General features: G+C 52.3%; 1 protein-coding gene across 1 annotated transcript; it reads left to right on the top strand.

The window, feature by feature from the left end:
* Positions 1 to 2,659: 2,659 nt before the first annotated feature.
* On the top strand, positions 2,660 to 13,279 carry LOC111812116 (cyclin-dependent kinase 11B-like). Its single transcript, XM_023699372.1, has 9 exons — positions 2,660 to 2,747; positions 2,795 to 2,888; positions 3,525 to 3,648; positions 4,448 to 4,563; positions 5,735 to 5,862; positions 7,836 to 7,974; positions 12,176 to 12,312; positions 13,048 to 13,152; positions 13,224 to 13,279. The coding sequence occupies exons 3-9, from the start codon at positions 3,538 to 3,540 to the stop codon at positions 13,277 to 13,279; spliced, it is 792 nt and encodes a 263-aa protein (XP_023555140.1). The 5' UTR covers positions 2,660 to 2,747; positions 2,795 to 2,888; positions 3,525 to 3,537.
* The last annotated feature ends 1,766 nt before the right edge of the window (positions 13,280 to 15,045 follow it).

Here is a 15,045-nt window from a genome sequence, read left to right as displayed (position 1 = left end):
GGCAGTTTCTACAATGAAATGATGACAGCAATATACCTGGAACTTAGGAGATGCAATGAAAGCAGTCCTAAGAGGGAAGCTAAAAGCATGAACACCCATATCGGGAACACAGAGCAAGCACAAATAAACCACAGTGAACCTTGGGCTGGGGAGAGAGCTCAGCGGTCTAAGCACCTTCCTGGCAAGCACAAGGGCTGGACTTTGGCCCCTGGCTGTACTGCATGCCATGCCACCCGGAACTGTCGGTGGCACACCCCTGTAATCCCAGTACTGGAGAGGTTGAGACAGGAGGATCACTATGACTCTGAACTGGGTAGTGAGACCCTGTATCCAAAAGGAGAAACAAAGAAGGAAAAAAAAAAACAAAACTGAACCTCAAACTTCTAGAAAAACAGCAGGCTGGGCAGGCCAGATAGCTCAACAGACTAAAGTACCTGCTTAGGCATGAGCAGGGACAAGGGTCTGATCTCTGGTGTGCTGTGCCAGCCCCACCCACAGAGCTTGCTGAGATGAGGAATGAGACTGGGGGCAGAGGCTTGTGCCTGTAATCCTGGTGTTTGGGAGGCAAAACCAGGTGGATCACTATGAGTTCAATCTGTGTAGTGAGACCCCATAGACCCTGTACTAAATGCATTTAAAAAAAAAAAAAAGGAAAAAGAGAAGGCTAAGCCAAAAGTTTGTATGAGGAACAAGTGTGACAAAAATTACCACCTTGGACACTAAGAAAACTCTACTTTCTTTAAAATTGTTATGGGCTTGGTGGTACACCCCTGTAATCCCAGCACACCGGATGCTGAGGCAGGAGGATCACTGCAGTTGAAGACTAGCACAGGCTACAAAGTGAGCTCAGCCAGCCTGAGATGCATAATGACCTCAAGGCCAGCCTGATCTACATGAGATCCTACCTTCAAAAAAAAAAATAAATTTAGCAAGAAACTTGCCTGAAACTTTTTTTTTTTTCTTTTTTTGGTCTATTTTGAGACAGAGTTTTGCTATACTTCAACTGAACTCACTTTATGGCTCAGGCTGGCTTCAAACTCACAGTGACCCTGCTGCCTTGGCCTCCCAAAATCAGGGATTACAAGCCCTCCTCACTACACCTGGTCACTATCCTCAGTTCCTGTTTTCTGAGACAAGATCTCACAAGGTTGTAAAGACTGGCCACGAATTTGCAGTATTCCTGTCTCAGCCTTCTGAGTAGCTAGATTCCAGACTCAGGCCACCGTGTTCTGTTTTTTGGGTTCTGGGGATCCGACTCAGGACCTCGTGCTTGCCAGGCAGGAGCCGGTGCTGCTGAGCCATCCAGGCACAGGCAGTGTGCAGACATGCTTGCTCTCCACAGTCTCCCAAGGGACTCCTGATGTCCAATTATTTTGCTTTCTTTTTTTTTTCTTTCTTAAAGACAAAGACCTGCTACATAGATAAGGCTCATCTTGAGTTCACTGTCTAGCCCAGGCTAGCTCAGACTTGGAGTTAGCCTCCTGCCTCAGCCTGCCAAGTGTTGGGATCACAGACAACGGGCCACCTTGCCCCTGCTAGTTTTGCTGTTTAAAAAAAAAAAAAATCCACAGGATAACTTGACATATACATGTGGAAGAGGAATTTCTTTTTCTTTTTTGGCGGAACCGGGGAACGAAGTCAGGCCCTTGCGCATGCCAGCGAAGCGCATATTCTACTGAGCCATCCATCTCCCCCGCACTCAGGAATGTCATTTGATCAGGTGTGTGTATGCGTGTGTGTTAATTCTGGGGCTTCAGAGTGGTGCTACAGGACTCTTTCATCAGTCTCTGATGGGGTTCAGTGGGTGTTTGGGGAACCAAAGTATGTTTTAAAAGCACACCGTACGGCTCCGCCTGCCTTGCTTGTTTAGGTCAGACACAACGACAAGGCTCACAGTCCGGATCGCTTTCCGACTCTAAGGTCGGAAGGAAGGTGAAGCGCTAAAGAGCCACTGGCCGCCCGAGGCTCGTTGCACAGACACCGAGTTCGGGGAAGCTGCAACAGTGCAAAGCTTCAAGGTCCCTTTCCTGGCACAGGTCGGGGCAGAGGGGGCTTCACCGCGCTAGGTACGAATGCCTGGCGTCTCGCTCTCAAGTGTTCAGAGGCAGACAAACACCTTCGCTGCCACTGGGGGCTGGGGACTCGGGCACGAACGCGTCTGCGCGGTCCGGTGCGCGGGCCGAGCGCAGGCTCCGACCACTGGGAAGGGCTGCGGACCCCAACACGCAGGACCAGGTGGGGCTGCAAGAGGCCCGTGTTCCTCGCTCCGCGCGGAGACGCAGAGCTCAACGGGCACGCGTGGGGCTCACGAGCGCGCCGGGGCTCTGGAGGCAGCCGCCCGCGGGGGCACGCGCGGGAGCCTGGGGACCGGGCCGGGCCGTCGGACTCGGGCGGGTCGCGGCCCCGGAGGACGAGTCGGCCTGTCCCGGCGGCCGCGGGCTTCCGTGCTGGGCCCCGGAAACGACATTCGCTGGGCTCCGTGTCACAGGTCGTAAGAGTCGCCAGACGCTCCCATAGTAGTCTTGGGTCGGAGGCCTCGCTCCCAGCGCTACCGAGCCACAGGCCTCCCTCCTGGAGCCCACGACGCTCTGAGGGCCGGCACCGCGGTTTCTCCCACAGCGGATTGAAGCCCCGCCCCTTCCTCCTTTTGCGTCATCAATGTGCTCCGCTTCCGGAAGTGACGTCCCCAGGGGCGAGCCGGAGCGGGAGCTTCCAGTCCCAGAGTGGAGCTCCCCACCGTGCGCGTTGGGCGTCATCAGTCCGCGTCGCCGCAGGAAGTGCCAGACGCTCCTGCGCGCGCCGGGCGCTGCTTCTTCTCGGGCTTGCGGACCGGCGGCGGCGGCGGTGTCGGCGGCGGCGGCGGCGGCGGCGGCGGCGGCGGCGCAGGGGTGAGTGGCGCTCGGGCGGCCTGCCGGGGAGCTCCGGGCCAAGGCGGCACCGAGGGCTCGGGTCCGAGTTGGCCTGAGGCCGGGCGGGCGTGGGTGCGGGCGGGCGGCGCCCCAGCTCCGCCGTACAGTCTCGCCCTGCGCAGAGCTTCGGGTGGAGGAGGTGGCGGGCCCAGGCGTCCCGGGAGCCAACCCCTGCCGTGCTGAGCTCCACGTTTGTGTGACTGAACCCAAGAAGTAGGAGCCCCGCGCCCGCGTCAGGTAGCCTTGTTCGCCGGCGTCCCTTCTCCCCGCCCCGAGATCTCCGGGTCCCGTTACGCAGGCTGCCCCTGTCCAGGGAACAGTGGCCCGCGGGGTCTGCCGGATCCCTCGTTTGGGGTTTTTTACTGGACCGTTAGCTGGGTGTTACCCTCCTTCGTGGAAGAGTGTACTGAGGCGCACAGACTTGCCCAAGACCTTGCTAAAGTGACGGGAAGCTGATGAGGTAGATCCTGCGGTCACGCCCCAGAGCCCGCCCTTCTTCTGAGGCCTTACTCGGAAACACTCCAGAGAGGCCAGGGTTAAGTGTCCAGAAACAACGGAGCGTCCTCCACAGCCTGGTGTGTCCCGAAGGTGCTTGAATTATTTTTCTTTTTGCAGTGTTTTAACTCAAATGGGTGATGAAAAGGACTCTTGGAAAGTGAAAACTTTAGATGAAATTCTCCAGGAAAAGAAACGAAGGAAGGAACAAGAGGAGAAAGCAGAGATAAAACGCTTAAAAAATGTAAGCTGTGTTTTTAAGTAAGTGGTTTTCTTAAAGGAGATTTAATTTCTTTGCCCTCGTTTTTCCATTAGAACAACGCTTCTTCGGTGAAGTTCTTTTGTACTTCCAAATGTCTCAGGTGAGCCCAAAATCTGTTCTAAAAATTAACAAAGACACTCACACACTCAGCTTACATTGAAGGCAGATCGGTAACACCTTGACACTGTGTCTAGGTGAGACTGTCTGCCTGGAGAATAAAATGCCGTGAACATAGAATCGTTAGTACGAGTTGACTAATTTTTCTCATCTCATTAGTAGCATCTTTAGCATATATTTCTAAGTACTATTAACATAGTGGAAACTTGCCTTAAAGTTAATATTGATGAAATAAGAAATTAATGAGTTATCTGTCTTGGTTTCTGTAGTAGCATACTCATAAAAGTTTTTTAGTAATTGGTGAAAATGATGTAGCATGAGTAATTCGGAAAGTTAGGAACAGATCACTTTTGAGGTGTTTATCAGTATCGCGGGACACCGGAAAGTATTTCGTGCGTATGGCTTAAGCCTCAGATTTTCCCCATAGCGGCTAGCATAATGAGCATAAGTCTGGTGTCCCTTGTAAATCCTGGCATGAAACTTTCCATCTGATTTTGAGTTACACACTTATAATTTTAATGTCATGAGATCCGAATAAAATTTTTTATATTTTGTAACATTTGCTTGTTCAGAGTTTGTTTTGGGTTGTCAGCCGAGTTTGGTTTTCATTTAAAAATCTGTCTTGTCTGTAAGGAAAATGACACACTTTATGTTTGCTTTCTAGTCTGATGACCGGGATTCCAAGCGGGATTCCCTTGAGGAGGGGGAGCTGAGAGATCACCGCATGGAGATCACAATCAGGAACTCACCGTACAGGAGAGAGGACTGCATGGAAGACAGGTGAGGAAATAGGCAAGGCAGTGAAGAGAAGGTCGCGCAGGCAGACTGAGCAGCACCCTGCCCAGCCCAGGGCCTGGCGGGCCTTTGCAGTGGGCATTTTGACGCCAGGTTTGCCTGACCATTGAAGGTCGTCTTTGCCATCAGTTGTCACTCCAGCTCTCTTCTCATGAAAAGACTGTACAAGGTTATATATTCTCTGCTTTCTCCTTTTTTTTTTTTTTTTTTTTTCTGGAACCGGGGATCGAACTCATGCCCTTGCACTTGCCAGGGAAGCGCTTATCCTACTGAGCCATCTCCCCGGCCCCGCTCTCCGTTTTTTTAGGCCGGTGTGTGTGTGTGTGTGCGTGTGGAACCAGGGATTGAACTCAGGCCCTTGCGCATGCCAGGTATTCCCTGCTTTCTGATGATTCCCCGATCAAGTTAGGCCCCTTAGATAACTTCACGCTGTGTTGCAAGCCTAAGAGAGAAGAGAGTACTGGAAGGGGCCGCTGTGACCAGCAACATTTATGCTAAGAGCCAAGTGCTCTTCTGTGTCTCCAGAGTTCTGTCTCATCTTTGATCAGTCTGTGTGTCTTTTATTTACTTTTTTGCCAGCTCAGCCAATCCTGCGGGTGGGGCTGGCATGGCATGTGGTGCCAGGGATGGAACTGTGGCCTTGTGTGCTTGCTGAGCCCGCCTAGGCAGGCGCTTTAGACCGCTGAGCTATCTCGCCAGCCCAAATGGATTTTTTAAATCATTACATAGGTTGATACAATTTTGGGACCCTTTTAAACATTTATTGACTTATAAAATCCACTGCATATATTAAAGCTACACAGTTTGATACATGTTTACATGCCAAGAATTCCATCACCGTGATGAAGGTACTGGACGTGTCCCTCCTCCCTTCAAACCATAGTTTTATTCCACATATCATACTGATTCTTCCACTTTTCTTCTGAGTGTTAAAGTGGCTTATATTGTAGAATTAACGTAACTTTTTGGATTTGTTTGTTTGGTTTTCGTTACTCATTTTTTGCTTGCTTTTCTTTTAACAAATCTTTTGAGATGATGGCTCGGGTCCACCTCTATTTCATGGTGAGTCGTGTTGTTTTCTAGGCTGGAGAAAGTCAGTGATATCTAGTTTCTCTGCATTTCTCCAGGGTGATGAGATGTGTTCATTTTATTTCAGAGGCGAGGAAGATGATTCTCTGGCTATCAAACCACCCCAGCAAATGTCCCGGAAAGAAAAGGCCCATCACAGGAAGGATGAAAAGAGAAAAGAAAAGCGTAGGCATCGGAGCCACTCGGCAGAAGGGGGTAAAGCAGGCTTTGTGATCACCCTTCTCCAGAGCATGGTTAAGAGAATAAATACAGTGTAGCCCAGACCGTGGTTTATTGTAGGTCATTTGAGATAACTGTTACTTTGCTTTTCTCCTGTACTGCTTAGAGTAGTTTGTCTGCCTTCAACCCCCCATAATTGTGTAGGGAAAAAAGGTCCCACCAAAAATGGGTGTTTTGTCAAGTCCCACTTAATGACTTTGGGTGATTAGAGGTTTGTTTGCTCGCCAGTACAGGAGGTTCTTAAGAGCCAGGCATGGAGCCGAACACGTACAGTCTCAGTACTGTGAGACTGAAGCCGGAGGATCCTAAGTTTAAGCCCAAGCTGGGCAACTTAGACTGTCTGAAAATAAAAAGTGCTGCAGGGGGAATAATTAACTTAAAAACTAAAGGTTCTTATTGGTAGTGGGAAAACTCTCTCTGGGGCCTGGTTTAAATCTCTTATTATAAATGCAGTTGGTTAATTAAATAGCTTTTTTTGTTGTTGTTTTGTTTTGCGTTTAGTACAGGGGATACAGGATCTCACTATGTAGATCGGACTTGTAGGGATCCTCCTGTTTTTCAACCTCCCAGGTGCTGGGACTACAGCAGTGTGCCACCACGCCCAGTCTCAATCTCCATCTCAGTGCACCCGGGGGCAGGGCTGGCAGGCATGCCAGGCACGCCAGGGATTGAACCCTTGCCGCTGTGCTCTGCCTAAGCAAGCACTTTAGTCTGCTGAGCTATCAGGCTGGCCCTTTGGTTTTGTTTTTTTTGAGGTAGAGTCTCGCTATATATTTCAGCCAGGCCTTAAGCTCACTTTTTAGCCCAGGCTGGCCTGGAACTCAGGCCTGTACTCCCAGCCCCAAGTGGTGGGATTACAGGTGTGTACCTTGACTAGCTTTCTGTTGGTTTTATTCTCTGTTTTTGCATAGAACTAGAATTTGAACGCAGGGTCACAATAAGCTATATCTCCAGCTCTTCTTACATTTTTATTTTTAAAAAATTTTATTTATTTATTAATTTTTGTATAGGGCATACAGGGTCTCACTACACAGATCGGACTTATAGTGATCCTTCCTGTTTTTCAGCCTCCCAAGCACTGGGACAGGTGCCTGCCACCACCATGCCCAATCTCAATCGCTGGAGGGCAGGGCAGGCCTGGGATTGAACCCCCTGCCCCAGCATCCGCCTAAGCAGGAGCTTTACTCCGCTGAGCTATCTGCCTGGCCCCGGACTGATTGTTTTCATCAGCTTTAAAAGTAATATATTGTCTTGTATTCAGAATAGATAATTAGGCGGGAAGGTAGCACAGCTCAGTGGCATAAGCCCCTACTTGGCCAGCGCAAGGTCCTGAGTTGGATCCCTGGTACCAAAAAAAAGAAAAAATGCAGAATAATTTTTTTTTTTTTTAGAATAGGTAATTAAAAAGATGAAAATACAATTCTGTTTAGCGATGACCACAATGTTTTCATAATTGTAGTTTCATATAGTTCTATATCTTTTTTAAAAATTTGATTGACTTAAGACTATTAAGAATCAAACATGAAAAAGAATATTCTCATTTATCATCCACCAGTGAGAAAATTAGGTTCCTAATTTAGCTGTTGATACAAGTGAACTAGGAGGAAAATTTGCATCTACAAATTCATCTAATAGTCCAAGCTTTTCAAGTGCAGGCTCTCTGGAAAGCTTGCCACGTAATAGCTGTTGCTGTGGCTCCCTGGGGACTATGGCTGACATCAAGTGGAATATGTGAAGCGGTTCCGTTTCATTTATTTACTTTTGTGAAGCGTTAGCAGAAGTGTTCTATAGTGCGTTGTTTCAAACCAAGAGGTTGATAAATGCGTTACACGTTAAGCTACCCGAGAGAAGGTCCTGTTTTTCTTAAGTCGCCATGAAAGTCTTTTCTGCTTGCTGTTAAGCTTATTGAAGTGAGGCCTCGTTGTATGACCCTTGTTACCGCTCCTCAGGGAAGCATGCCAGAGTGAAAGAGAAGGAAAGGGAACACGAACGTCGGAAGCGCCACCGAGAGGAGCAAGACAAAGCCCGCCGAGAGTGGGAGAGACAGAAGCGGCGGGAGATGGCGAGGGAGCACTCCAGGAGAGAGCGGTGAGGCCAGGCCCGCTGAGGAGCATCCGTGCCTTTGTCGTGTCAGGGGGGGGGGGTAGGAGAAAGGAATTAATGTGACAGTGCAGGCTTGGTGCGAAAGCGGATGGAGGAGTTGGAGACAGTGGGCACTGGGTGCTGTTACAGGAGTCATCTCAGAGCCTAAGTGTTTTACTCCATGTGGCAGATCGGTGAGTGTGAATGACGGTGAAGGTAACAGAGGGCTGAGGTCTCTGTCAGTGCCTGCCCACTAGAGGAGCCAAAAGAGGGTCTACACTCAGTGTGAGGGGTCGCGGGCAGGAGTTAGCAGGCCAGGACACGGGGAAAGATCCAGGCAGGGAGGGGGTGGAGGCCAGGAGTGGGGACAGGCCTAGGAGAGAGTTGGATGATCTCTGAACCTTGGGACCTACAGTGTCCTGAGGGGTGGCGCAACACCCTAGGGGGGCCATGAGGGCCGTGTGTGGCCAGAGGCGGGTTGTTTTCAAGTCATGGTAGAATCAGGTCTTCCCGAGTCAGCCAAGGCCACACATGTGAATCCTGACACGGAGCCAGTGCTGCAGGTGGTTTGTGTTTGATGAATTTATACCTCTCCGGTACCCAAGGAAATGCGCTATTTTAGGTTCTCTGGGTCGCATCAGAAATAGGCTCCAGTTCTTTCAAACAAAAACAGAGATCAGTAACATATGAGACTGCCAAGGCCTTGCAATGGTCTGGGAGTCATACCACCCTGCACGCGCGCGATCTTGTCTGATCTCGGAAGCTGAGCAGGCTCGGGCCCGGTTAGTACTTAGATGGGAGAACGGTCTGAGAGCAAAGACAGCACCCTGGGTCCTTGTTCAGCTCGGACATGCCGGAAGGGTGCGGGTTTAGTCCAGTTCTGTGATCTGTAGCCCATGCTCCTGTGCGTGGTTCCCTTCCGTTGGGGGTCATATCCCGGAAAGATGGGTAGTCGGCCTGCTGGGGGGTGTCGAATGGAGGCTTCAGATATTGGCTGTTGGCAGCAGGGCGGAGCATCTGTCAATTCCTAGTGCTGGGGCCCTTGCTGAGGGGCAGAAGGAAGCCACTGAGAACCAGTTCATGGGCCCAGGCCAGCAGGGAACCTGAGGGTCACGTTAGTGTGTGCTGCTAGGCCAAGTGCTCCTGTCCTGTGGGGTGCTTGGGAGCAGAGGGTGGTGGGTGAAGTCGGCTCTCCTGGAGCACCTGGAGTGCAAAGCCGAAAGCGGGGCAGAGGTGGAGGCGAGTACGGCCCAGGCTTCTGAAAAAGCATCTGTGACGGCAGAGAGATCGATACTCAGCTAGGTTTGTGCTTGGGAAACCGTGGGAGCTCAGCAGGAAGAGGCCGTGCATCCTGGTTGCCCAGCCCTTCTCAACCTACCACAGCTCCCTTCTGCCCCTGCTGCCATCAGTGATGTCACTGCTCTGCAGGCTGTGCCCATGGGAAGCGGCAGCCCTGGTGGGTCTGTGCACCAGACGAGTGAGTGGCCGTGCCAGTTCCAGGGATGCTGCGGGGAGGGCCTGACATCTCGCAGCTGGAGCTCTGTGCTGTGCTGTGCCGAGCACACCAGCCTGTGGGTGGCCAGGGCCCCCAGAGAGAACAGAAAAAATACCTTTGCAGACAGGCTGAAAGCCTCCCTGATTTGATGGCAGCAGCCATATATTTACATTTGCCAGTAGCCAGGTGGCCCTTAGCAAGGGACTGGAGTCCCTGCAGCCAGGGAGCTGCTCTGCGCACGGACCGGCTTGGCGGAGGCCCTGGCATGGCGCCGGCCAGCTGGTGCTGAGGCTCAGCTGGGAAGGCAGCTCTTCTGTAACTGTGAAGGGAGACAGAGTGGTTTCCAGCGAACAGAGATTCATGAGACGCGTTGCTAGCAAACCTGTCTTGGAAGAAGTAGTGAAAGACAGGCCGAGTGGAAGTGATCTCCGGAGGCTGCAGGAGCTACGGGGAGGGAGGAGATAGGCTGAGGTGGCCGGGGCAGGTCCGGCGTCTGCAGCTTTGTGCCTTTGCAGGGTGAAACGTATACAGATGGCCAGCAGGGACCAGGAGACTGGGAACTGGATTGTGAGGCGGTTGCTGTGCTTTGGTGTTTTGTTCCTTTTGCAGTACTGGAGCTGGAACTCCAGGCTACATTCCCATGTTTTTTTGTTCTGAGACTCTTGCTGAGTAGTCCAAACTTGCAATTCTCTTGCCCCAGTTTCCAGGGTAGCTAAGGTCACGGGCACGTGCCGCCGACCTGGCTAGTTCATATTAATCTTTTTATTTTTTGGGGGGTGGGTAGATCGGAGGATTGAACTCAGACCCTTGAGCTTGCCAGGGAAGCGTCTATTCCACTGAGCCATGTCCCGGCCTCTTCATATTAATCTTATCGGAGGCATATTGCACTTTCTTTTCTTCTTACTTTTAAGGTATTTACTGGGCGGGGGAGATAGGCCAGTAGAATAAGTGCAAGGGCCTGAGTTCAATCTCCGGTTCCGCCAAAAATATATACATATATTTAGTACAGGATCTACAGAGGTCCCACTACACAGATGGGACTCGTAGCGGTCCTGCTGTTTTCAGCCTCCCAAGTGCTGGAATTACAGGCGCGTGGCACCTGTCTCGGTGCGCCCCGGGGACGGGGCCAGCACGGCATGCCAGGGATCAAAGGCTGGTCCCCGAGTCTGCCTAAGCAGGCGCTCTAATCTGCTGAGCTCTCTGGCCGGCCTTGCCTACTGCACTTTCTAGAGCAACCATTAAGAAAATACCTTTTTCAAAATAGCACACTCAGCAGCACGGTGCCTGCCTCACAAGTGCGAGGTCCAGAGTTCAATTGCTGGTACCAAAAATAAAGATAGCACGCATAAACAAATAGTATATGTAACAGGAATTAAAATGATATGCTAGGAGCCGGGGAGATGGCTCAGTGGAATAAGTGCTTCCCTGGCAAGCGCAAGGGCCTGAGTTCAGTCCCCGTTCTACCAAAAAAAAAAAAAAAAAGATGCTAAATGTATGTATTTAAAATACAAGGAAAACCAACAGATACAGACATTATAAAAAGAAAAACTGACCTTGATTGCATATACATTTCTGTACATTACATATACCATTTCTGGTCAAGAAACAAAATGCAGATGGAAAAGTAGGAAAAATATATTGAAACATCCAGGGTCTATATACCTTATATAGAAAGACTGGTCTTACAAATCAATAACAAGCATCTCCAGAAATTACTGAACATAGACTGTTACCAAATAAATCATAAATCATAAATTAAAAATAAATAAATAAAATAAAATAAAATACAAGGAAAAAGGGCCGCGAGAGAGCTCAGTAGAATAAGCGCTTGCCTGGCAAGTGCAAGGGCCTGAGTTCAATCTCTGGTTCCGCAAAATAAAATAAGAGGAAAGGAAAGAACTAACTGTAGTGTGAGACGCTAGAATCCCAGAATGCGTGGCCAGGCCTGCGCGTACCCAGCATCAGCGCAGTGCTTTGACCCAGCTGGCGTGTCCCGTGCGCCCTGCTGTGAGGGCGACCCCTGGCCTTGCAGGCTCCGCGGGCTCCAGGATGAGAGGTGTGCCGCGCAGTTGCAGGCCCAGGCTGGATGTGCGGTGCTTTGGGGTGCGCCAGCTACACGGTTATCCTCGTAGGTCTGCTCTGTCACAGGAGCTGGCCCGTGCCCGTGTGAGGCCACACTGCTTCAGGCGGGCAGGGAGGTACCCAGGCGTCCCTGAGGCGGAGCTCTGTCCCCCCCACACCTGTCTGCTTGCACCAGCCACACACTGTCTCACTGGGGTGTGCTTTGGTTTGGCGTGATGAGTCGGTCCGGTGTGCAGTTGAGGCGTGCCCTGGACTCCCTGCGGTCCTCCTCCCCAGCTCCCCAGCTCCCCAGCTCCCCAGCGGTGTCTGCTTCTTGCGTGGCGCCTCGCGCGCGCTTAGCTGGCTGCAGTTCAGACCCATCTCGGCATGGGGCAGTGCCATGCTCTGTCCGGCCTGTGGACGGGTCACGCTGCGTGGGCGTGGGTTCCCTGGTGTGTGTAGCTGCTTGCTGCGGGGAGGGAGCGCTAGCCCGGGGGCGCCTCCGGGCGGAGCAGGCGGTGGGCCTGCCAGCCCCGCGGACTGCGCGAGCCGCCCCGAGGAGGCGCCCCCTTGCGGGGCTGCCGGGGCTGCGTGCGCCCTGAGAGCGCCCCGGCCTGGCGCCCTGGCGACAACGGTTCTCCCTTCTTCCAGGGACCGCCTGGAGCAGCTGGAGAGGAAGCGGGAGCGCGAGCGCAAGCTGAGGGAGCAGCAGAAGGAGCAGCGGGAGCAGAAGGAGCGGGAGCGGAGGGCGGAGGAGCGGCGCAAGGAACGCGAGGCTCGCAGGGAAGGTAGGCCACGGGGCGCCTGGGCCCTCCTCCCTCCCTGAAAGAGGGGCCCTGCTGTGTGGTGCAGGCTGGCCAAATTCATGGCGACCCTCCTGCCTCAGCCGCCAACGCTGGGTGATAGGCGTGTGCCCCGTGCCTGATTTGAGACAGGGTCTCCATGCGACCCTAAGTGCCCAAGGCTGGGCTTGCCCTGGCGATCCTCCTGCCGCAGCCAGCTGTTTGCTGCTTTCTGTTGACAGGAATCTGCCTCCTCTGGTTGCTTCCCGAGGAGGACCGCACAGTTCTGTAACTCTCAGCAGGAAGTCTCAGGGTCCTCCCATGTCCTCAGTAGTGCCGGATTTCCTTCCTTTAAAGGGTGACCGGGGGGCGTCGCACTTCGGGCATTCGCTCTTTGCCTTCTGCAGGCCTTTCTGGTCTTTTTATTCCTCCTCCCACAGTTTTCTGAACTCGCTTTTGGCTGTGAGGTTTGTCGCCTTTTCAGCTCCCTCTCCTTGGTGTGCTTTCTGCATCCGGTTTCTGTGGAGAGCGTTATTGGCACACTAATCGGAGTCAAGAGCAGCTTCGCTGAATTCACTGTGTATCGTCCGCCTCTCAGCTGTTGCTGGCTCTGGCTCACGGGGACACTGCGCCTGTGACCGTGAGCTGGCAGCTCTGCAAACACCGTAGCTTTCCACCCAGTGCCAGGCAGGATGCGATTTGCCACAGGTGCTGTTGTAACTCGGGCCCCGTCCTCTCCAGCGCTCGTCTGCACAGAGCTCTTTCCCTTTTCCTCTGGGCTGCGAGGGAACCCAGGGCCTTCCCCCGAGCTGCATCCCCAGCTCTCTGTGCGCGCTGACTTTCGAGGTAGGCTCTTGCCGGGTACCCAGGGGCCGAGGTCTCTTTCCACAAGCAGTGTGTGGCTTGCCCTCTGGTAGAAGGCCTGCGGCTGTTGCTCACCCGGGAGCCGCCTGCCTTCGCCTTACCTTCTTGAGAATGGTTTGCTGGGTAGAAGGGTTTGTTTTGTTTTTGGCATAACCGGGGAGTGAACTCAGGCCCTCGCGCTTGCCAGGCAAGCGCTTCTTCCACTGAGCTATCTCCCCTGCGCTGGTAGATGTTTTTTGGCTGATAGCTTTCTGAAACAGCGCTGTGAGCTCCTCAGCCTCTGCCTCTGAGGCGTCTGCTGACAGTGTTGGCCACCACCTCACGCAGCTGCTGCCGAGGGCCTGTCCGGCTCTTGTTTGTTTCTAGTACTACGTAAGGAGCACGTTCCTCACTTCACATCCAAGGCCCTCTGTTCCTCCGTCGTCTTCTCATGGCAGATCTGTCTTCCTGTCTCCTGTCTTTTACTTGCTCATTAGATTTTTCATACTTTGGGTTCTTCTAAGAGAAACCATGTGATATTTAGCCTTCTGTTTCTATTTTCCTTCACATTATGGTCTTAAGACCCGTTGATTTTCCTACAGGTGGCTCACATTTATCCTTGTGTATGGCTCAGTGGTGCTCCATCGCGCACACGTGTTTTCTTTGTCCATTCTGCCGTTGAAGGCGCACAGACCGTTGTGGGACCTCGCTGCGGTGCGTTGTGCTGCTGTTGCTGTGCACGTGCATGTATTGCTGTAATGCGCCGTCCTGGCTCTTGAGAAGATCCCTAGAAGGGAAATGGCTGGCTCCAAAGGAGCTGCTAGTTTTACTCTTTTAGGAATCCGTAGTTGTACTGGTTTACATTTGCCAACAATACAGAAAGCTTCCTTTTTCCGTTTTCATTGCAGTGTCTCGTGGAGTTTTATGACTTCGTCCTACTTGGACTTTGCAGTACTTTGAATGTTAGTATTCGTGTCTTCCCAAAACAGGGAGTGTCCTGCGGTGGTTTCTGCCCCCCGCCCCCTCCCTGGGTGTCGGGAACCTGGCTGACCCATTTGCTGGCATGCTGCAGCTTCTGTTGGCCTGCGTCTTTTTTCACCCTCCACCCCTCTGACAAGGTGGTGTCGATGTCCTGCCTGCGAGCCCTCCCGCGGGCCACATCCAGGACCCTGCGTGTCACTTGAGAACTTTCGGGGTCTTGGTTTCCTCTGCTGACATTTCTGCATCCTTTTCCTGACTCTGTGCATGTGGAGACTGGTGTTTTTACAAGCCTTACTTTGTCTTTGATTATATGAAGGCAGTTTGTGGTCAGCTCCAGGAGGAGTCCTGGTCACATGTGGTTCTGTCACAGGGAATGGATGGGGTGGGTAAGGGCAGTGAGGGTCCCTAGGCCTCCAGGTGGCTGTGGGTACCTCTGAGCCCACAGCCAGTGACTTCTGTCACTTCTCTGACCCTCAGGGCCTTTTGTATTTTTCATATTATGTGAATGGGATTGGAACCCAGGCTTAGAGACGTGGCATTACCCAGTCTTAACCCCATCTGCCCTTGGGGCTTCTGTGTGTGTGTGTGTGTGTGTGTGTGTGTGTGTGTATGTATGTGTTTTAAATATATTTAGTACAGGGTGTACCACACAGATTCGACTCGTAGCAATCCTCCTGTTTTCAGCCTCCCAAGCACTGGGATTACAGGCGCGCGCCACCAGGCTCAGTCCCTTTCACCGTGTCAGTGGGGCGGCGGAGTGGGGGAATAGGGCATGGCATGCTGGGGATCGAACTGCTGCATCTGCCTAAGCAGGCGCTGTAATCTGCTGAACTATCTGACTGGCCCTGTGTGTGGTTTTTCTTTTGGGCTAATTTTGCTGCTGCTTGAATGACTTGATTTTTTTGCGGGGGCGGG

The sequence above is a fragment of the Octodon degus genome, unplaced genomic scaffold, assembly GCF_000260255.1.
Source record: "Octodon degus isolate 3935 unplaced genomic scaffold, OctDeg1.0 scaffold00113, whole genome shotgun sequence".
Taxonomy (NCBI): domain Eukaryota; kingdom Metazoa; phylum Chordata; class Mammalia; order Rodentia; family Octodontidae; genus Octodon; species Octodon degus.
Note: the sequence above shows the minus strand (reverse complement) of the source record. Positions and strands in the feature narration are given on the sequence as shown.